Source organism: Notamacropus eugenii, chromosome 2, assembly GCF_028372415.1.
Source record: "Notamacropus eugenii isolate mMacEug1 chromosome 2, mMacEug1.pri_v2, whole genome shotgun sequence".
Classification (NCBI taxonomy): domain Eukaryota; kingdom Metazoa; phylum Chordata; class Mammalia; order Diprotodontia; family Macropodidae; genus Notamacropus; species Notamacropus eugenii.
This window is the reverse complement of record NC_092873.1, coordinates 519765751-519788585: the sequence shown is the minus strand read 5'-3', so window position 1 is coordinate 519788585 and position 22835 is coordinate 519765751. Positions and strand designations below refer to the sequence as shown.

Below are 22835 nucleotides of genomic sequence, written 5' to 3'. Positions count from 1 at the left end.
AACACACACACATGCTGAACCTCAGTGTGAGGTTGAATCTTGGCTGAGAACTTGTCATTCAGAGGAAAGAGGGAGGATGCAGACCTTGGTCTTTGTGGTAGACCCATTTTCAGATCCAGACATGACTCAATGAAAAATGCCACTGTTTTCCTGCTTCATCCAGGTTTCTCCACTGAGGGTGGAGAGAATGAAGTGGCAGTCATCTCTTTCTCAGTAGTCATCCATCCATTCATGCACTCAGCAAGCACTCTCTGAAGATGCCATCCATGCTTTCACTTTACAGGGATACGTTGCCATGGCTCCTTTGGGAAAGGTACAGGGTGAGTAGAAAACTTTGTAATTGTCTTTCCAGACATCTGGGTAACAAGAAGCAAAAGCAAACTTGGAATCACATTCACCTTGATTTCATAAGCTCTGAAAATTGACGGTTGTAAGAGACAAGATCAGAGATGCCCCATGCTCCTAGAGCCCAGTCAAAGGTCCTTCTGTGGGTCTGACCTTTTCCTATCTACCAGACTAAGTAACTAACCAGTGGCCAAAAAGCAAAGTAGGTTTTGGTTTTGGATGTTTGATCAGTAAAGAAGTTTTCTTCGTCCTTCCTTGAGCATGGCAGACCACCATGATGTTATGGATCTCAATAGGTACTGGTGCCTCCCGTAGTAACCTTGTATTTATCTTGTGCGTATGCTATATCATATACGTGTGTATGTATACATACACACATATACATATACATTATAATAACATTATAATAAATAGTATTGTATGCATATATATTGAGTGTTTGTGTATATACATATATACATTGTAATAGCATTATAATATATAATAAATACTATTGTATGTATATGTATTTTGTATGTGTATACACACATTTTTTGTCATTGATACTATGTAAAATTCTTGAGGGCAGAAAATCTTTCCTTTTTGTTTTCAGTTCTCCAGAAGTGCCTAGCACAATGTCTAAGAAATTGTATAAGCTTAATCAATGGGTTTTTTTAATGTATTGATTGACTGGGTTGTGATCTTCTTTCCCACATGGACACTATCAAAAAGTAGTAATTATTTAGTGCAATAGCAAATTATGGGTGGATGAAACCATACCAATTGCTTGGAGAAGGACCTTTTGGGGAAGAGGTTAGGTACTTTGCATAGAAGCAGGGAGTAGGAGGTTGGACAGAAACACTAGAGTAGAAATAATACTGGATTTGGGGTCAGTCAATCTGAGTTTAGTTCTCTGACCCCCAATTTGCAAACAGTGTGAACCTGGGAAGTCAACTCATCTTTCTAGGTCTCAGTTTTCTCATATATAAAATGGGAAAGTGAATTTCTAGGGCTACTTTAAACTTGGAATCCATGATCCATAGGGACACAGATTATAAACGTCATGGTTATTATTTTAACGTATTTTGAGGAGCGTGGGAATGGAGGTGGTGGAGATATGTCTGACACTAACCTTACAAAATACATCTAGCCCTAGAAGACTATGATGCCAGTGGTCTGTTTGTGACATGGCTGTCTGCCATGATGTTAACCTCTGAAGACTGGGCATGTCCACCAGAACTTCAACAATACCCAGCTAACTGTTAGGGAATGTCTGTGATTTTTTAATGGGGAAAATAACAGATAGTGATTCTAGATTATAATTTACAATCTGGAGATTATTCTGATTCCAGTTCTATCTCTATATGTCTGAGCTTAAATGAATTTTTCTGAATATTGGTTTTGTCATCTGTGAAACTGATGATCTTGTAAGGTTTCTTCTAGTGATAACATTCAATATTCTAAGGTCCCTTCTAGTATTCATGTTCTGTGTTCTAGGATTCCTTCCATTCTATGACCTAAGGTTCCTTCCAACTCTGAAATTCTTTGTTCTGAAATGTCTCCCAGCTTTGATATTCTATGTTTTAAGGACACTTACAGCTCAGATAATCTATGGTCTAAAGTTCTGAGACTTTAAGTCTATGATTCCTAAAAGCTAGTTTAAATTCTTTTTGAATCTCTGTTTTCAAGCCATACTAGCTACATCTTGAAAAGGAGAAACTCTATACAATGATATCACTTTCAAATTAACTCTAAAAAATACTTAATCTTGAAAAACAAAATTAGCAAAAGTAAAAACCTTGTAACTATTTCCTAGATAAACTTAACTGATATAAAAACAGTCACTCCTATGAAGAGGGCAAAAGAACTCAGGCAGTTATGTAACTAGGAAACATTAAATTTTACTCAGCAGAGAAACATGATAACCAAGGGAAATTCTGATTAAGAATGCAACCTCATTTGCTGAATATAATCATCTAAGACTATGAACAAAACAGCAAATAGTCAAACAGAAAATAGTAGATGTACAAAGCTTGGGTTCCAATCCACCTAAAGCTACCTGTGCCCATATGATTTATACCTAAAACTTGAAGGATGACAAATAGAAGACAATAGATACAGATCTGCTGAAATTTTTAGAGTCCCATAAAAACAACAGTGAAAGCAGCTTGTTTGGATTACACTAAATTCATAATCAGTACACTAGATCAGAAGTGGGGAACCTGCTGCCTCCAGGCCACATGTTGCCCTCTGGGTCCTCAAGTGTGGTCCTTTTACTGAGTCCAAACTTCACAGAACAATGGGATTATCTCATTTTGTTCTCATAACAACCCTTTGAGTGTGGTGCAACTTCCATTTTACAGTTTAGGAAACTGAGGCAAACTGAGGGTAAGTGAGTTTCCCAGGGTTATATACCTAGTAAGTTTCTGAGATGAGATTTGAACTCAGGTCTTCCTAACTCCAGACTAAGCACTATATCCAATGTTCCACTTAGCTGTCTTGATAATTTCATTAATGCTTATGTTGTCAGCACCAAGTACAGTGACTTGTATCTATTAGATGCTGAATAAATACTGGCTGATCAATATACCCTAGAGGTGATAGGGAGTCAATGGATTGTAATAAGGTGGGAAAATGACATGGTTGGTGCTTTAGGAATATCAGTCTTGCCGTTGTGCAGAGTACAGGTTAGAGACAAGAGACGCTGGGGGCAGTGAATGTCCAGGTAAGAGACAATGAGGGTCTGAACCGGTGAGACAGTAGCTTGAGTTGAGACAAAAGACTGGGTATCAGAGATGTGGTTAAAGGTGAGAAGACTTGGTAAAGAGCTTGATATGGGAGGTGAAGGAAAGGAAAGGATGGTAAATTCTTCAATAACAGAAATAGGAAAATTGGGAAGACAGGAAGGTTTGGGGGCAACATAATGAGTTCCTTTTATGATATGTTTTAAACAAAATTCCACAAGGATGATAAATATGATCTTGCTACCTGGCTTCTGCCACCTCCAAACAGCAACCAAAAACTCATTGCTAAGACCTAATATCCTTTTTTTAATTTCACTTGTAAATAATCTTTGGGTAAATCACCTGTACATATATTATTTTAATAGGTTCATTGACTTGAAAATAGAAGAGACCAAAGAGAAGAAAGGAAGGAAGGAAGGAAGGAAGGAAGGAAGGAAGGAAGGAAGGAAGGAAGGAAGGAAGGAAGGAAGGAAGGAAGGAAGGAAAGAGAGAAGGAAAAAATATTCAACATTTACTGTATCAAGGACTATGCTAGGTGCAGCAGACACAAATTGAAAAATCAAGCGCATTCCTAGCTCTGAGGGTCTTTACATTTAATAGGAGGAAACAACACACATAGGGATGGGGTGGATAGTGAGTCGTGCCTTTGTTTGGAAAGTTACAAGGATGATGCGTGGAACCAAAGGGTTCCATAAAGAGCTGATTTGAATGTGTGTCCTGAAATGGAAAGGGATGGGGATGAGAGGCCTGCTTACATTGACAAGGGGGAGGATGAGAAGATGGTTGGGGAGGAATATCCGGCATGGTGAACCAACCATGGCCCAGAACAACAGGGCTGTAGGTCAGGCACACTGGGGGTGAAAGACTCCAGTATCCCAGGGCATGGTTTCTGTCTGGACAGCTGATAAGATGAGAGCTCAAAGGCAAGGCAGTGAGAAGCCTTAGGACATGAGAATGTCAGACCTGGATATGATCATCTGGTCCAGCTCCCTCATTTTATACATGAAGAAACCAAGACTAATGTTTATTGAATGACTTGTCTTAGGTCGATGATGAGAACAGGGAAAGCACCCATCAGACCTTTCTGATTTGTTCTGCTCAGCCATATCTGACTCCATCCTACTCTGAAAATACTAAATCATTTTACCCAGCAAAACAAAACACGTCCTCAAGTATTAAGAAAAGTAACCCAGAGGGCCAGGAAACAAGGAGGACCTAGGTTAGTGTTTGAGTGTCCTGAATTATCTTGTCACCTGAGATGTGACCGAGAAAACTTTCAGAGATTCCTTCTCTGGCCTCACAGGTGCCATGAGACATCAGCATTGTCAGGGTACAGGAATACTCAGCACTTGGTGAGACCACAAGGCCTTTCTGAACATCTGTTTAAAAACTTAAATTGATACCACAGCAACCAGGATGAGAAGGCACCAAAAGGTCCCCTGCCTTTGAGTGAAATTCTTCCCATATCTAGAGTACAGACACCCTGCCTTCACACACAGCACTCCAGTGCCAGCATCTGGACCTTTGCATGGGGAGTTCCCAATGCCTGGTCTGCTCTACCTCTTCACTTCCTCCTCTGCCTCTTACAATCCCTGACTTCCTTCAGAAGTCAATTCATTGACCATCTTTTACAGGATAACCCCAATGGCTTGTGCTTCCCCCCAGTTACCTTCGATTTATACATGTTCATATGTATCTAGTACCTATATCTGTATATACACACATGTATTTGTGTATGTGGGTATACACACATATAAGGATACATACACGTATATGTCTATTCACATATATGTACACGTAAGTTCACTCTCTATAGAGACATATTCCCACACATACAAGGGTACCAGACTTGAAGTCAGGAAGACCTGAAGGCCTTGAGTGAGGGAGGACAGGATCTTTTATAATACTTAGCAAGATCTGGAGCAAGAGAGGTGCCTTCTGATTGGCTATCTATGACATAGTCAGAATTGAGATTGCACTATTGGGACCTCCCTTAACCACAACCAAGACAAGGCAAAGATTCTCAGGTGACAGGATTAGTCTACAGCCAATGAAAATTTCTACAATAGTTTAAATTGATGAGATTTGACCTTTTAGGTTAATCAGGTTTCTGGGGTGGAGGGAAGTGGGTGATATTCTTCAGTCAAGATTCACTCCCGTCCAACTCTTCCCTGACCACATTTGGGGCTTTCTTGGTAGAGATACTGAAATGGTTGGCCTTTTCCTTCTCCAGATCATTTTACAGATGAGGAAACTGATGCAAACAGGATGAATTGACTTGCCCAGGGTCACACAGCTAGGAAGTGCCTGAGGCACATTTTAACTCATGAAGATGAGTTAAAGGTGATCTATCCACTGTACCATCCAGCTACTCCTAGGGTTACAAAGGTGGGGGAAATTATAAGACAAAAACTTGAACTTTATGATAGTATCTCTGGGATGGGGGTGGCAGGTAAAGTTTATAAGAGGAAGCAACCAGGAAAGGCAATATTAAATCTCACTTGATTATGTCTTAGCAAAACAGAATTAAAATCTATTAGACACAGTCTAATAAGCATTTACCTCCAAAAGTTTCATCCCCAGAAATCTTGATTCTATTGGCTGAGTTCTTGTGGTTTGCTAAAGCAACATGGCGACCACTCAATCCAAGCACCATCATTGAAGCCATTGCTTGTTCTTGAATACACATAAAACATGTAAAATAAAACAATACCTAGTCCTCCAGCATGGGCGTCAATCAGCGATGCTGCCACAGCAATCCCTGCAGGAAGGCCTAGTTCCTTAGCAGCCTCTGGGGTGAGACCCTTACCAAGAGGATCTCCAGGAGACAGCACTTGGGTTCCTGGACAAACAGACACAAGAGAAACCAAACAGAACAACAAAAGCACATATGAATTGTCATGATTTGTTTTTTCCCCTCAGCTGTATTGCCCTCTCCCAAATTTATGTTGGATACAGAATTCTCCTCCTCCCCAGTCCTGAAAAATGCCTATGAACTGAGGCCAAGAAGGAACCTTTGAAGGAATCCAGTCTCACCCCTTCATTCTAGAAATGAGAAGAAAGAGGACTACATATGACAAATGAGTTGACCAGATTTTTACAGATAACAAGTGACCAAAGCAGAATTAGAACCTCTGTAGTTAGGAGATCTCTCTCTTAGCTCTTCGCTCCTGGAACATGATGCCTCTCAGTAGAGGAGTGAAGTCTAGTTGATCATGCTAAAGACTTAGGTGTGGGTCCCAGTACGTTGAACTTCAAACTTCAGAACTCTTTTACAAACATGTAGGGTAACTCAAACATATGGGAAATTCCACACATAGGAAACTCATAATATGCTTAATGCAACTCATCCAGTTATAAAAATTCTTTCTGAGACTGATGTTAAATAAATATTCCTTTAAACACACACACATGCATACACACACAAACAATACTCTTCCTGTGGGGCATATATTTGTAGTGATAGGGAACAGGAGGAAGTCTACCTTGGGAATCACTTCCTGCCAAAGGAAAGGGGCTCTACTTCTTTCCCTATAACACAATTATAAAAAGGGCCTTTCTCAGAATGAGAAAAGGGAATCTCTTAAACCCTGGGGCTAAACAAGACATCAGAACCGTAAACAAGGAATGAGTCAGGAATTTGGTACAGAAGTTAATGTATTGAATGCTTTCCTATGGAGTCTGAACTATGTTGAGAACCATTCGAGACAAAGGTCCTACCCTTGATCTTGGTTGGTGGTACAGCCTTAATGGGGAGGAAAAAATTATGCACATGAAATAGCATGTCACAGGTTAAAGCTCATTAATCAATGTATTTTCCTATGTGAGAAGGTTTAAGTGAAGACTATTTATATTGCATCTGTCCCCTGAAATGAATAGGTCCTATACCAATGTCTATTGAAGAAATATCAAAAAAATTCAACAGTGACATAGAGCTCTGATGTGTGTAAATAATAGAATCCTATTTTGGACTGAAAGGGCTTTCAGATATTTTCTGTTCAAACCCTTTATTTTAACAAATAGGGGAACTTTGCACAGAGAGTTTGCCCAAGGAAGTGGATAGAGTGTAGGGCCTGGACTCTGGAAAACTGAGTTCAATCTGGTTTCAAATGCTCACTAGCTGTGTGACCCTAGACAAATCACTTAAGCTTTGTCTGCCTCAGTTTCCTTAATTGTAAAATGGGAATCGTGATAGTGCCTACCTCCCGGGGTTGTTGTGAAGATCAAAAGACATAATATTTTAAAAAGTGCTTAGCCCAGTGTTTGGCACAAAGTAGGTACTTTCTTTCCTACTTGCCCACAGCTCCTCAAGGGCAGATAGTCAGTAAACTGCAAAGCTGAGAATAAAAGATGACCTTAATTAAGTCTCACCAAAACCTGGTGAGGTAGGGACTACTTATAGGTATTTTTATCTCCACATGTACAGACCAGGAAACTGGGAATCAAAGAGTCTTTCCTTGGTTATAAGATGAATAAGCACTTGCCATGTGCTAAGCACAAATACACATATACAATACAGAAGCCTCAACAGTTCCTGCCCTGGAGCAGCTTATTTTCCACTAGGACAAGGAAATATTTCTAGGTGGCAGTGGCCAGGAAAGGGAGTTATGACCTGGAAAGTCACAAAATGGTGAGGGAATGAGAGAGTAGTCCATTCATATGCCCTTTTTGGAGGCAATAGTGGTGGTTATTTGATTATAATCCTCTGATAAAGAGCTAGAAAGATGGAGTTAGGGAAGGACAACAGGACAAGAAACCACAGGTTCCTAAGCAATGTCATTTTTAGTTGCTTAGCTGCTCTCAGGGATAAACTCTGGAGGTCTGGTGATTGGAATGCATGGTGGAAGGCACTAGCAAAGTCAGGGTAGATGATGACAGCTGAAATGACCCTAGTCAGAGCATTTGTTGATGCATGCTCTGCATGTGAAATCAATAGAGGGACTTGCCAACAATCTCTAGGAAGTAAGGAAGAAAAGGACCTCTTGTGGGACATAGAGTAGTGAAATTCTTATTCATATTGACTAGATGGCCACTGAAGGCTTTTCCAACTCTGACATTCTAGGAAGGGAAGGGAGAAAGGGAGGGAGGGAAGAAGAAAAGAAAGCAGGAAGAAAAAAAGGAAGGAAAGAAGGAGGGGATGGAAGGAAGGAGAAAGGAAAGAAGGAAGGGACAAAGGAAGGGAGGGAGGACAGAATGAAGGACAAAAGGAAGGCAGGAAGGAAAAAGCATTTCTTAGGCATTTCCTACATATCAGAAACTATGCTACTCACTAAGGATGCAAAAAATAATCAGTAAGATTGTTCCTGTGGGCACAGACAACACATAAAAGGGAGCTAGATGAGGGTCAAGGGAGGTGGAAGCTGGTGACCAGAGTGGAGGCAGCTCAGTCTGGAAGTGTCTGGGAGAAGAATGGGGGTCCAGTGCCAGCTAAGATAAGGTGAAAGCTCATCCCTCAGAGCCCAGTGTAGCAGGAGCAGTCTAGGTATTAGTGGAATTAAGATGAGAAACATGATCAGGGTTCAGAAGGCCTGGTTTGCTTTAGTGACCTCAAGTTGTCCATCAGTCAAAGGGAATCTACTGGAACATACTATGTCCACTCCAGGCCAAGACAATGAGATCCTCAGCCAAACCTGGGTGAAGTTGACTGATTGCTCTGTCTGGTATGGTGATGAGGTCACAGCTCCATCAGCCAGTAGGCTGGAGAGAGGCTCCCTTGCCTGGACCTGCCAGGAACTGAGTCGTGGGATCCTGAGGACGGGGCAGTTCTCTCTGCTTGTGTGCCAGGGTCTTGACTCTTGGAATGTAGCTAAGCTGAGATCATCTGTCTGGAAGTTCACTCCAATGATATAGATCCCAGTCCATCCATGCCTGTTGATCCAGTGTCTTGTCCACATTTTCCCATAAGTTCACCCCAGGAAAAACCCCCAATGTAGTGGTAGCCTTCATTTCATTCACTTGATATCCCAAGAACACAAGTGTAGACTTGGGCTTTTCCCTTGACATCCCTTATCCTTGTCATGTGAATTCAATGCCACCAATTGCCTTATTTATCTTTCTAAGAAATATCCATAAAGGCTCTGGAAATAGCCTTCTATCCTTGTCCTCCACAAGCTTAAATTCTGGATTTACTCCATGGGAGCAAATCCAAAAATTAAGTTGACAAACAAGGTGTCTGGTTTTTCTAGATTTCTTCCTGTCCTAGTAAAAAATCCCCCTTATTGAAAAAGCCTTTTTCAGTGCCTTTCATGTTAGTGTCTTCCCTCTGAGATGACTTCCAAGATATGTCTAGCACTTGTTTGTATATCATTGTTTGCATGTTCTCCCCTATTGGATTTTTAGCTCCTTGATAGCAAGAACTGTGTTTTCCTTGGAATCCCCAGCACTTAGCACAGAGCCTCCCACATAGTCAGCATTTAACAAATGTTTGTTGACTTGGCTCTGCTCTCTCTCTTTGAGATATAATGGAAGGAGGCATTCTTGGATGTGGCGAATCATGGGCCTAGCAGAGCCTAGGAAATTGTAGCCCTTCGAAGAGCTGAGGAGTGTTGTGACATCTAATCAATCAATAAGTAAATTTTAGGTACCTACTATGTGCCAGGCATTGTTCCTGCTACCTGGGGATAAAAAATATAAAGAATGAAGTAATCTCTACTTGCATTGGGCTTATACTCTAAAAGAGGCATACAGAATAAATAGAAATATACACATAATAGTTAGATCCGAGCTAGTTTAGGAGGGCATTAGCAGTTGGGAGATTCTTGTAGCAGGAGGTGCTTGAGCTATGACTTTGAGAGAGGGGGAATCTGAGGTGGTGGCAAGGAAGGAGTGCATTTCTTGGCAAAGGTTTGGCTCTAGCAAATGGAATGTCTTGTGGGAGGAACAAGAGAAGGTCACAGAGAAGGTCAAAGAGAAAGCCAAAGAGGCCAGTTGGAAGATTGCGCTGGCTAGCTCTTTTGTGTTTATGCTTCATTTATCTTAATTTTTATTGATCTCTTTTTTCTTTGTATATCCTTCATTTTTATATATGTTCCTTCCATGCTCTCTTACCCAGAAAGCCATCTGCTGGAGCAAAGAATGGTATTTACATTTCTAGTTGTCTTGTCCCAAAGTATTATTTCTGAGCTTCTATGTTTTCTTCTCCTTCAGGAGTAAATGCCAGATATGTATCTCTGGTCTGGAGTGTGTTATGGCAGAAGGTAGAAGGGAAGTAGGCAACAGGTGCTAGAATCCTGGAGGCAGGAAAATAATTCGGGACTGGTCAACATCAACGTAAGAAACCAAGCTGGTTCATGGACCAAGAAAATATGAGGCTCTGGTCCTTAGACTAGGACCCAGTCATCAGGGAAGCTTGGAAATTAACAAGAAGAGAGAGTCTGGGGGCCAAATCAGATCCAATGGATGGAAGCCCCAAGAAGATGAGAGGAGATCATGGGGGTCAGAGTCTCAGGGAGAGATGTCTCATACAAGAATGCACCACATATGTGAAGGAGGATTAGCATAAATATGAGAACAAATTAGCAGGGTTTACTGCAGTGAATACTGAATCTAGAGTCAGGGGACCAGAACCCTACCTGACTTGTCACCTGTGTGGTCAAGGGTGAACTAGTAGAACCTGCAAATGTTCCAGATGAGGAAATTGAGATCCAGAAAAACACAATTTGCCTAAGGTCATGTAGGAAGAAGCTAAGTTTGAACCTACATCTTCTGATTGCAAATGTACCACAATGAAGTCTTTCAGACTCTGACTCCAAACTCTCTTTTCGAGTTTGATTTATGTTATTTCTCCTTTCACACACTGGACTACTTTCTCTCCCTATGCTTAAGCCTCCACCTACCATTCGTTGCTGTTATTTAACCATATCAGTCATATCTTACTTGTTTTGACCCCATTTGGAGTTTTTTTGTCAAAGATACTGCAAAGATCTGCCATGTCTTTCTCCAGCTCATTTTACAGATGAGGAAACTGAGACAAACAGGGTCAAGTGCCTCACCTATGTTCACACAACTAATAAGTGTTTAAGGCTGGATTTGAATTCAGGTTTACCCGACCCCAAGCTTGACGATCTATCCATAGACCACCTTGATGTCATTATCCAGGCTGTATACCATGTCCACCTTGCTCTCCTTCCTCACTTGCACCTGCAGGAATCCCTAGGTCCCATCAAAGCTTAGCTCAGATGCCATCTGTGTGAAACCTTTCCTGATTCCCTCAATGGTGCTAGCACTTTCCACTAGGAAATTTCATCTCATTTATTGTGGGAAAAGCAATGGGGCCTCACCTTAATGTGTTCAAAGAATAGTGAGCAGATAAGCTTAGCTAGAACCCAGAGGACAAAACAAACAGGTGAGGTTGGTAGGTTGAAAATATAATAGCTAGTACTTATAGCTTTACAGGAGGTTGGTATTATCATGATTGCCATTTTAGAGATGAGAAAATTGAGGTAGGTACGGATTAAGTGACTCACTCAAATGTCCTAGCTGGATTTTTAATTCTGGTCTTCCTGACTCTAGGCCCAAGGTTCTATCTACTGCAATGTTTGTCTAAGATAGACCAGAAGACTTTGAATTCCATACCAAAGAGCTGGGTTCCTTAGAAGTGGCAATGGAAAATCCTTGAACCCTGGAATGATATGATCCAACCAGTTTCTTGGGTAGATTAACCTGGCATTGGTGTCAATGCATTGACATTGAGGAGAGAGATTGGTGGCTATTGAATTTATTGACCTGTCAAGGTGAAAGAAGAGCCTTCACCATCATTCACCACTGGCTTAGACTTGGGGTGATTAGCAGTTGCATCTCTGGAACACCCAATTCCTTTTTTCCTCAAGATATCTGCTTGTATTTTAGTTTAATCCTAAAAAGAGATTATCTTTTATATTTCAGAAAATAATAAATCCCCAAAGAAATTCAAATAATCAGGATTTTCTGCTACTTTCAGGTCAACATTTAGCATTTTTCAGTCAACCAACATGTTTCTCAAGCGTTTATTGTGTGTCAGTTACTGTGATAGGCATTGGAGATAAAAGATGAGAATGAAACTGTCCCCACTCTCACAGAATTTACATTTCACTGAAAACAGGAAAGAGAAACAACACACCGAAACTGAAGACACAAATAAGTAGAGAAATGAAAAAGGATATATTACGTCTCGCCAGATGTCAAACACATTGCAGTGATCCCCTATATAAAAACAAAAGCAAAGTTAGATTCTACCCTCAAAGTGTTTACAATCTAATGGAATTAAGACATCAGAAATGTATCTTAAAAAGTAAAACCATTTCCTGGGTTATGGTTTAGTATCCATGTTCAAGTCATCTTGACTTTTTATTGGCTCCTTTTCTCTCATGTCCAATCAATCACAAAGTCTTATCTTTATTTTCTCTGAAATAGTGCAGTGCCCAATGGAGCCTTAAGATCTGGGCAAGGCAAAAGAAAGAGGTTGATACCAGGATGGACATTCTCTCCTCTTCAGCCAATCAGCTAGATGATGCAGCAGGTAAGTCAGGAAGACCTGAATTCCAATCTAATTTCAGACACTTAGTGAACTGTGTTACCCTAAGAAGTCACCTAACTTCTATCTGCCTCAGTTTCCTCATCTGTACAATAGAGCTTATAATACTACCTACAACTCAGGGTTGTTGTTTGGATTAAATGAGATTTGTGAAGTGCTTAGCACAATAGCTGGCACATAGTAGGAGCTTAATAAATGCTTCTTCCTTTCCCTGATCATTTAATGAACATTTATTAAGTAAGGCATTGTGTTAGGCACTGGGATACAAAACTAAAATGAAGTAATCTCTGCCTGTAGTGGGGTAAGCTCCATTAAAGAATACATGCAAGATCATGTGGGGGAAGGACTTCAGGAAAGGATCTGAATTTACAGTGTTAGCACCCTGAGGGCTATTTGCATCCTTGGAGTATTGCACAGAGTCAAGCATAGAGTAAGCAATGAAAAACTAAATTTTCATTCATTGCTTCTTAAAGTTCTACTCCTCCTCCTCTTTCTTCTCCTGCTTCTTATTATTATTCCTTTTTCATTATAGATGAATCAGCTATAGAAAAACATAGAATTTGCCACTGTATTCCCTTTCCCAAAACATTCTGGCTAATGATATTTTAGCATTTCCTATTTACTGGTTGGATCATGTCATTCCAGGGCTCAAGGATTTTCCATTGCCACTTCTAAGGAACCCAGCTCTTTGGTATGGAATTCAGAGTCTTCTGGTTTATCTTAGACAAACGTTGCCATAGATAGAACCTTGGGCCTAGAGTCAGGAAGACCAGAAGATATATATTATTTAAAATCAAGTTTATGGGATGCATGTGAAAAGTCATAACCAGAGTGAGTTCTTCTGGGCTGTGTTCCATGGCAGAAGATATAGAGAGTGAGCATAGGTCACTCCATGCCTTTTTTGCCCCGGACGTGGTGGAAAGAGCCTAGTTGGAAGTCTTGTTTCCTGTTAATGAATCTGCCCTTTCCTCACTCCAGGACACCACCTACACTAGTCCCAGGTGAAAAAAAAAAGTGAGTTATGATTCTATACAGGAGTCATCACAGTCTTGTTCCTTATCAGTGAGGCAGGAAAGGGAGCCCAGAGGACTTCATGCTGACCCACCTGCCATCAGGATCTGAAAACTGACACATATCCTAATCCCCTTCAGGGGTCAATAGGACAGCTGTGTAGGGGGCTCACCAGTTCCCTTGGGACCTTCGCCGCTAAAGCACTTGGCACATTATTAGTTTCAATTCTAGCAGTCAAAAGCTATGAGGAACTATTACCAGTGGTTGAAGACCAACCACCAGATTGGGCTACTGTTACACAAAATCTTTCTCTACTAGCTTTTTAATATCTATGACTAGGGAATGGTTTCAGATGCCACACACACACACATACAGACACAGACACACACAGACACAGACGCATCTCCATCTGTCTGTCTCTGTCTCTCTTCTTTCCTGATGTCAACAGAAGAAATTAATGACTGCATGGATTGCTGGGACACTGAGATGTATTATAGTGGTCAAAAGAACGGTGACTCTCCTCAAGAGGGATAACGGCTAAGATGGGGTTCACGTACCCCAAAAGTATCACAATGATCTTTGTCTATGGGAAAACAGCTAAATAAACTTTACTTAAATACATATCTGTATTTGACAGAGCCAAAAAGGAAAGCAGAATAAAGAAGTCAGAAACAGGCTTAGAAATTAGATGTGGGCTGTCTGGAAGATGGATACCTCCTTCTTAAAAGCCTGTACCTCTAACATTGTAGAACAGGTGCTTCTGACCCAGTGAGGGATCATGGAGGGATTGTGTCATTCTAAATGACACTTAGACTAGACAAAGAAAAGAGGAAACGGGTCCCACATTCCTGAGTTGTTTTTTTTTTTCAGTCCGTACCTGCAAATATATCATTTTTAGCTTTACTGATAACAGTGCTGTTCTCATTACATATTGTTACAATTATTCTATGACACCACAATGAGAAAATAATTGACTTATACAAACAATATGATACAATATTTGAGAGGTAGCTGTGGTGTAATACATGGACCTGGGAATCAGAGTTGAGTTCAAAAATGTTCAGTCTGGGCAACTCTAAGCCTATGATGCCAAAAAATGGTGTCTACCTACACAGCTAGAGGTGCTTTTCTCATTGGAGTTTCTTTATAACCAGCGAAATCATAGGTTGTCCCCCAAATCCCCCAATCTCTCAGGGGTACCCTTAGAATGGGAGAGCCAACTTTAAGATCCTAACCTGGTTTTGTGTGTGTGTGTGTGTGTGTGTGTGTGTACGTGTAGGAGACTAGGAGAGTCAGTACAGAATCTTGATACAGACATAATATAATTCAACAGGTAATAAATATTTATTAAGATCTAATATTGTATAAGGCATTACTAGGCACTGAGGATTAAAAAAAATAGTGCCTACCCCAAGTATCTTGCATTCTCCTCAGGGATACAATTTGTAAAGAGAAAAGTGTACAGATACACATAGTTACATATGTATGTATGCATGTATATATGTATTAGATATTCACTTAAATCATATTACATGTGCACATGTATATGCATATGTACATGTGGGTATATGTATACATATGTCATTTATATACTATATATGTATAATACACATATATAATATGATCATTTCAGTAGGAAGGAGAAAGAACTGACCACCAGGAGAATTGAGTAATATTTCTTATGGAAGGAGACATTTCAACAGAGCCTTGAAGGAGAACCAAGAGTCTAAGAGGCAGAAGTGACAAGGAATATATATCGGGCATCCAAGTCAGGCTGTGGAAAGGCACAAGGTGGTGAAATAAACCTAAAAGTTCCATTGGCACCAGGTGGTGAAGGGTTTTACCACCAAGCTGATGCCAATCAGGAGTCTCTGAAGATTTATGAACAGAATGATAATGACATATAAATATATATATTATATGAACATATAATAATAAATATGACATATGACAATTACCATTTTATGTTACTTCTCCAATTGATAATAGATAGATTGAGGCTAGCCCATTCTCGGCACCAATGTCACTAATCTTCAAAGACAACAGACTTCAGAGAGAGAATCCTTTCAAGAAGAGTTGTATACTTTCACTACAATAGTGCTAGAATATTTGTGAATAGATGACATTGTGGTGCTTGATGCTCCCAGAATGTAAATGTCCCATTTCAATAAAAAGAAAATAATCCAAAATGCACATTTATCATATTAGATCATCAAGAATCCTTTAAAATGGAAGGTCTTTCATTTTAATTGTCCCCTCAAGAGGAACTACTTACTCCCTTTGAGGAATGTCTTTTTCTTCAGATTAGTAATCATTAAAAAGAGGTTTTGATGGCGTCTCTTTGACTGTGCTTCTGAATTTATACTAATATTATCATTTACTATGATCATGTACTAATGGAAAGGCAGCATGGCATTGTGGGAAAGATGCTGGATTTGGAAATAGAGAATTTTGGTCCCTTACTTCCTGTGTGATCTTGGCAATTCACTTCCCTTTCTCTGGGACTCAGTTTCCCCATCTCTGGAGAGGAATATATAAAATTAGTTTGGGCAGACAGAAACGAAGGCTTTGGGCGAGATGATTCCTATGGTCCTACGTTGTTCTAAATCAATGATCCTCCTGTTGGTTTTTGTACTGTCTGCGTTGAATCCATGGAAGACAGACAAGAGTTTTGAAGGAGAAAGGAGGAGAGGGGAGGAGAGGAACGAAGGGGAAAGGAAAAGGGAAGGGGAGGGGAGGGGAGAGAAGGAGAGGGGATGTAGAATTTTAACCCAGGTTTTCTAATTTCAGAGCCAGTGATCATTCCAGAAGGGCATTCTAACCAGCTTCAGCCCATTCCACCAAAGGCTCAGGAACTGTGAAGGATGATACGCTATTGACGGTACAGATTTTCTAACATTGTATGCTTCTGTTTGTCCACGTCTCTCTAGTGCGTTTTCAAAGTCACACATTTGAAATGTGCAGAAGTGTTTTCCTCCATGCTATTTTAAGGCCAAAGTGTTTGCTTCCAAATAAAAATGTTTATTTTATCAGGAAAACTCTTGGCTGTAAAGAAGGTCAATATTTTCAAGATGCTCAGTATGTGGTTCCTCCCACTGCTACCAGAGGACAAACACACCAAGTACTGGGAATATCTAAAATTGGTTGGGCAGACAAAAAATGCATATGTTCTTGTAGGGAAGAGAGCCTCATGAATTTTTTGGGGAGGGAGGGGTTTATTTTCTGAGAGTGTTCAGTATGGATCGGGGCTGTTGAGACATCAGGGCTCCAAAGTCAGCAATTTTGATGGTCCTTCCAAACTTCGCCTATTTAATGCCAAACATCTGGATATTTAGAAACATCTGGGCATTCCGTGCCATGTAGACAAAACATATGTTCCAGATGACTGCCCGGATTTTTCCATTTTCATCCAGATGTTATGGCGTCATATAGAGAAATCAATCTTTCACTTACCCATGGAAACAAGCTGAGAACAGGAATACTCCTGGAGAGTTTGCCTCAGTTTTACGAAGAATATAACAAGATATTGATGCTTCATGGAAGCTAAATGGTATACTGTCCACCTCAGTGAAACAGAGGTGAAGCTTATCTCAGAAAAGAGATGAGAAAATCCAGCCCCTCCCCCCACTTCTTCACAGAGGGGTGTGTGTGTGTGTGTGTGTGTGTGTGTGTGTGTGTGTGTGTGTGTGTGTGTGTGAATATGGATGGGAAAATAGCATACTGTCAACTTCATTGCATGTGTTAGTTTTGCTGAACTAATCTTTTTTATTCTTTGTTATAAAAAACTAGGCTAGGCTAGGATATATTTATAAAAAAGATGAAAAAAATAAAAGATCAATTAAAATTAATTTCCTTTAAAAATGAGAGGATTGAACACATGGCCTTTCAGGTCCCTTCTTGCTCTAAATCCAAGATCAGATGATTTTCAGCAGCTGATTATTGCTTTTGAAAAAAAAAATGTTTCCCACCTAGCACACTTGAAATCCATCTGATAAGTTTTTATTAAAAAGAGAGAAAAAATCCTTATACCGTTATGCTGAAACTATGTGTACAAACTCCATCCAACAGATTGTCATTATTCCAAGATTTTGTGGTGGTGTTTCTTTTTTTTTTGTTTGTTTGTTTTTAAATAAGATGAGCAGTTTCAATTCTGAGGATTTCCTCTCCTTTTTTAGAATCTAGTTTACAAAAGGAAGGCACTGTCTGACCCCTTTCCTCTTCTTCTGAAAGCTGCACTGGAATTTGCTCTGATCGTGTTTCTTTAAAGAATTCATGTGGTTATCAGGGACCCTCCACCTTCTCTGCCATCGCCATGACAACCAGCTATTTACCAGACGTAACAGTCAGGGCAGACAACAATGCACCCCTTCAGCTGGGGGCCTGAGCAGAACTTTCAGTGCAAAAGCTAGTTTTGAACAAGACTCCACTTTGGACCTTTGTGGGAGGTATGGACGTTTAAGGAAAGTAACGACAAAAACAAACAAACCAACAAAATGAGAAACAGCCAACTCAGCAGTAAGGATGCTGACTCAGCAGGAGACATATTTACCTGTTGAGTCTGGCTTTTAACCTGCTGAGCCGAACTCCGCCCTATTGTATGTGTATGTGTGTTTGTGTGTGCCTCTGTGAGTGACCATAAAACAATTGTGTTTGGCCATGAAGCTGAGAAGAAAAAAAGGTAACAAATAGAAAATGTCGCCTGATCTATGCAATATACCAAGGAGGTTTGTGCTTTTCCCGTAACATGACATCTAAAACTTTCATATTACAGTTCTGGATAAGTGTTGGTGGTCATCTGTGGCTTGCCACCTAGGACCATAGATTTAGAATTGAAACAGATTAGAGATCATCTAGTCCAAACTGTTTTACAAATGAGGAAACTGAGGCCCGGAGAAAATATATTAGTTTCATATAGGATCATTGGATCATAGAGTTAGACTAGAAGAGCACTTAGAGGACATTTAGTTAAAGGATGGCTGAAGAAGCATTAAATGCTTGCTACATACTTGGCACTATGGTAAGAACCAAGGTTACAAATATAGGAACAAGAAAATCTCTGCCCTCAAGGACCTTACATTCTAATTTGGACCCACAAGAGAGTCACGGAGGGGCATTTTGGTCCCAAAAGTTACAGGGATGGAGAATGGGGTCACAGAGGAAGAGACTGAACTATACAATACAGGAGCAAAGGCAGAGTTGATAGGGCCATAGTTCATGATTCCAGAACTGGGAGAGTGGGGTTGAGAAAGAAGAAAGAGCAGAGCCCCTTGCATTGAGGTAGTTGATAAGGAGATTTTAGAAGAGGTGGTTAGAGAGGGAGGGGTGAAGAAAAGCATGGCTGGGAGTTTCCTGAAATAATATTTAGGGAGAGACAGTCACCAATAAAGAGAGCTGAGCCCCAGGGTCCAAGTCCTATGGGGTACATATTGTTTCTGGCAGACTTGACAAGGTGACTGCAAAGGGATTCTGAAGGAGGTGTCTGGGGAGGCAAGGATCAGAGGATCATCCATTTAGAGCCATCCAGTCCAGTCTTTTCATAAAGATGAGGAAACTGAGGCACAGATAATTTAAGTTAGTTACTTAGTTACTAGATGTCTGATGCTTTGAATTGAAGCATTGCTGACTGCATGTATTATGTGCCCCATCAACTAAGCCATCCTGCCTTTCACTCCTTAATTTTTTCCAGTTTAGAAATCAAGGCTCAATTTGCCCGGTGTCATAGGGGCTCTACATGGAAAAGTCAGAGTTTGAACCCAGTCAAGAACCTTGTAGGTGTGGGCAAATTAACCTCTCTGATCTGGACAAGATGACCCATAAGATCTCTAGTAACTCTACATTTAGGACCCTAAGTCTCCATTACTCAATCTTTTGAGTGGCATAGGTATACCAATCATGCCCTAAATCATCATTCCATGGAAACTCTGCAGAAGTAAGCTCTTGTTCAACTAAAACTTGACTTCTTCCTTAAATGACCCAAGTTCCTACTCCTCCCATTTGATTCCTTGGCTTCCTGACTCCTGGCTTCCATCCTCACTGGAATCCATCTCTCCTATGTCTTTCCTACTCCCCTTGGTTTGATTCATCTCTTATTTTATTATCCCAACCTATGGATTCCCTTGACATTGGGGCAAATTTAAATACTTCGTCAATGGGAGCTGCAACTGCTCCTACTACTCCTGGTAGAGTGATACCTTGCAGCATCTGGTAAATTCAGGATGTATTCTAAGAGGAGAAAGAAACAAAACGAACCATCAGGCCCAGAATGGGAAAACATAATTACTTTAGGGGTTGGACCAGTAACACACAAGCTTAAGAAGAACAGTGGTAGAAAAATTAAAAATTAATTATTACTTTAATCAAAAACTAATTTAATTAATTTATTTAATGAAAAATTATTTAAAAAAAATTAAATCTGTAGTTAGAAACACCAGGGTTAAAATCATGTTTCTGACACTTACTGGTAATGTGGCCTTGGGCAAATTACTTATCCTCCCTACTTCAGTTTCCTAGTAAAACGAGAAGGGTTGGACTGAGTGGCCTCGGAAATCCCTTTCAACTCATGAAAATGGGGAGGGATAAGGAAAGACTTTCTTTGACAGGAGGCAGAGTTGGGGCAAGAGGGCATCTCAGGCACTGGAAACCAAAGAGGCAAAGGCAAGGGGACAGGATATGAAATCTGAACACAACCAAACAGCTGGTAGATCAGTTTGGTCGGAAGTGAGAGTGTACAAATAGGATTAATGTGAAACAAGGTGAAGATGCAAAGAAAGGTGGCAGATTGTAGGTGGCTTTAAATTTCAGGCTCAGGATTTTTTTAATCTTCTAAATGAAATAGGTAACTACTGAAACTTTTTGAGTAGGGGGTTGGAATAATCAGAACTGTTCTTTAGATAGATCAAGTTGGTGGCTATAAAAAGAACAGATTGGAAAGGGGAAAGACTGAAGGCAGACAGAGTGATAAGGAGGTGGGTGTACTGGTCTCAGTCAGAGATAAAGAAGTCTCAGATTACAATGGTGGCCCATGTACTTATAAAGAAAGAGACATATGAGAAGTATCAGTCAGTCAATCAATAAACATTTATTAAGTGCCTACTATGTGCCAGGCACTATGCTAAAAATAGAAGTAGACTAGATCATCTTTAATAGGATATGTAGGGTGATAGAGAAGTAAGTGTCAAGAATGACTCCCAAGCTGTGAACCTGAGAAACTGGAAAAATGATGACAAGCTTGACAGAAACAGGGAATCAAGAAGAAGAGTAACTTTGGAGGAAATATAATAATGTCTGTTTTGGACATGTGGAGTTTGTCAATGGGCTCTCCAAGAGACAGGTGAAGATGAAGCCTTGGAACTTAGGAAAACAACTAGGGCTGGATAGGTATAAATAAGAGTGATCTGTAAAAAAGTGATGACTTAATATCCTTATAGGAATGTCCAACATGCAATCAGAAACAGGGGACTTGAACTTAAGGATATGAACACCAGAAAACACCAGAAAAGCAAGGAAGCAGGCCAACTGATCTACAATGCAGGAAGGCAGCAGTCATGTCCTATAATAGCCCTAGATTGAAAACCGTTCAATCTCGTTCTGAGAAGAAAAGAACGTCCACCTCTGGCTTGATGGTTAAGTCATTATGTAATGATGGCAGGTTGGTATATGTTGGAACAAGGATGAAAAAGACAGGAAGATGGAATTTCTCTTTGGCTCAAACTGGTGGCTCTCTGAGAAGTTATTTTTGTGTGCTTCTCTGCTGAATGGAAACCATTCTTTCCAAAGTCAACAGTGGGCTCTAAATCACCAATCTAATGGCCTTTTCACAATCCTCACTCTCCTTGATCTCTCTGCAGACTTTGATAGTTACCCTCTTCTGGATATTCTTTTTTCTAGTTTTTGTGACTTGGTTACCTCCTAGTTCTCTTTCTACCTGTCTGACTCCTTTCGGGCACCTTTGCTGGATCTTCTTCTAGGTTGTGCCTAGCAGACGTGGATATCCCCCAAGGCTTTGCTTTGGGTTTCCATCCCATTTTGTTTGGTGATACCATCAGCTAACATGGACCAAATTGTCATCTCAGTGCAGGTGATTCTTAGTTTTAATGACCCAACCTTAACCTCTCTCTTATCCTACAGTCTCACATTTCTAATTGCATACTGGACATCTCAAACTGGATGTGCCACTGATGTCTTAAATTCAACATACCATAAACTGAACTCATCTTTCCCCCCAAACCCTACCCTTTCCCTAAATTCTTCACAACTTTTAAGGGTACCACCCCCATCCAGGCCACTTTGTTTTGCAACCTAGGCATCATCTTCAACTCCCTACTCTTCATCACCCCTCCCCCATCTAAGCAGTTTTCATATGTTATACTTTTGTACTTTAACAGCACCTTTTACATATAACATTTTCTCTCCTCTGACACTGCCATCACCCTGAGGCAGGCCTCACAGCCTCATGCCTGGACCTTTGCCATAGTTGGTCTGCTTCCCCTCTCCAACCAATCCTCCATTCAGCTGCCAAAATGATTTTCCTAAAGCAGAGGTTTGCGCGTGCCATGCCTTTATTCAGTAAACTCCATTGACTCCCCATTGCCTGTAGGATAAAACATAAAACTCTCTGGTTTTTAAAGCCCTCATAAACTACGCCCTTCCTATCTTGCTAGTGTCCATATATGTTACTCCCCAAACTCAATGGTCAGAGGCACCAGTACCCTCCTGTTTTTCACACACCAAGCATTTTCAATGGCTTTCACTTTCCCATGATTGGAATTCTCTCCCTCTTCATCTCTGCCTCCTGGTTTCCCCGGTTTTTTTCAAGTCCCAGATAAAATCTAACCTTCTGTGAGAAACCTTTCATGATCGCCCCTCCCCTTCTTTAAGACTAGTGTCTTCCTTCTGAGATCACCTCTCAATTTATCCCAGAAAGGTCTTATTCATACACTGTCATTCACACACTTTCTCTCCTACTAGACTTGGAACTGCTTTGGAAATCAAGGGATGTTTTTCACCTCAAGCACGGGCTGGATGACCATTTGTCAAGGATGTTGCAGAGGGAACACTTAGGCAGGTGTGGGCTAACCCCCTTTTAACTCCAACAATCTGTGATTTTAAAGGAGGGAGCATGAAAATCAAAGGGTTTTTAAGGCATGGAGAGAAACAATAGGATCTCATGAACACTTCATGAGAATCTGAAGATGGGGGTGGGTGAGAAATAAGCAGTTATCAATACCTGCTTTGTGCCAGGCACT

The 22835-nt window shown here is 40.5% G+C and overlaps 1 protein-coding gene across 14 annotated transcripts in view; it reads right to left on the bottom strand.

The window, feature by feature from the left end:
* FGGY (FGGY carbohydrate kinase domain containing) overlaps positions 1-22835 on the bottom strand; it is a 537121-nt gene that overhangs the window by 218412 nt on the left and 295874 nt on the right. For all 14 annotated transcript variants that reach the window (XM_072649657.1, XM_072649652.1, XM_072649650.1 and 11 more), the window contains one exon: positions 5782-5910. In XM_072649657.1, coding sequence (XP_072505758.1) covers positions 5782-5910 — 129 coding nt within the window. The remainder of the gene's footprint in view (positions 1-5781; positions 5911-22835) is intronic.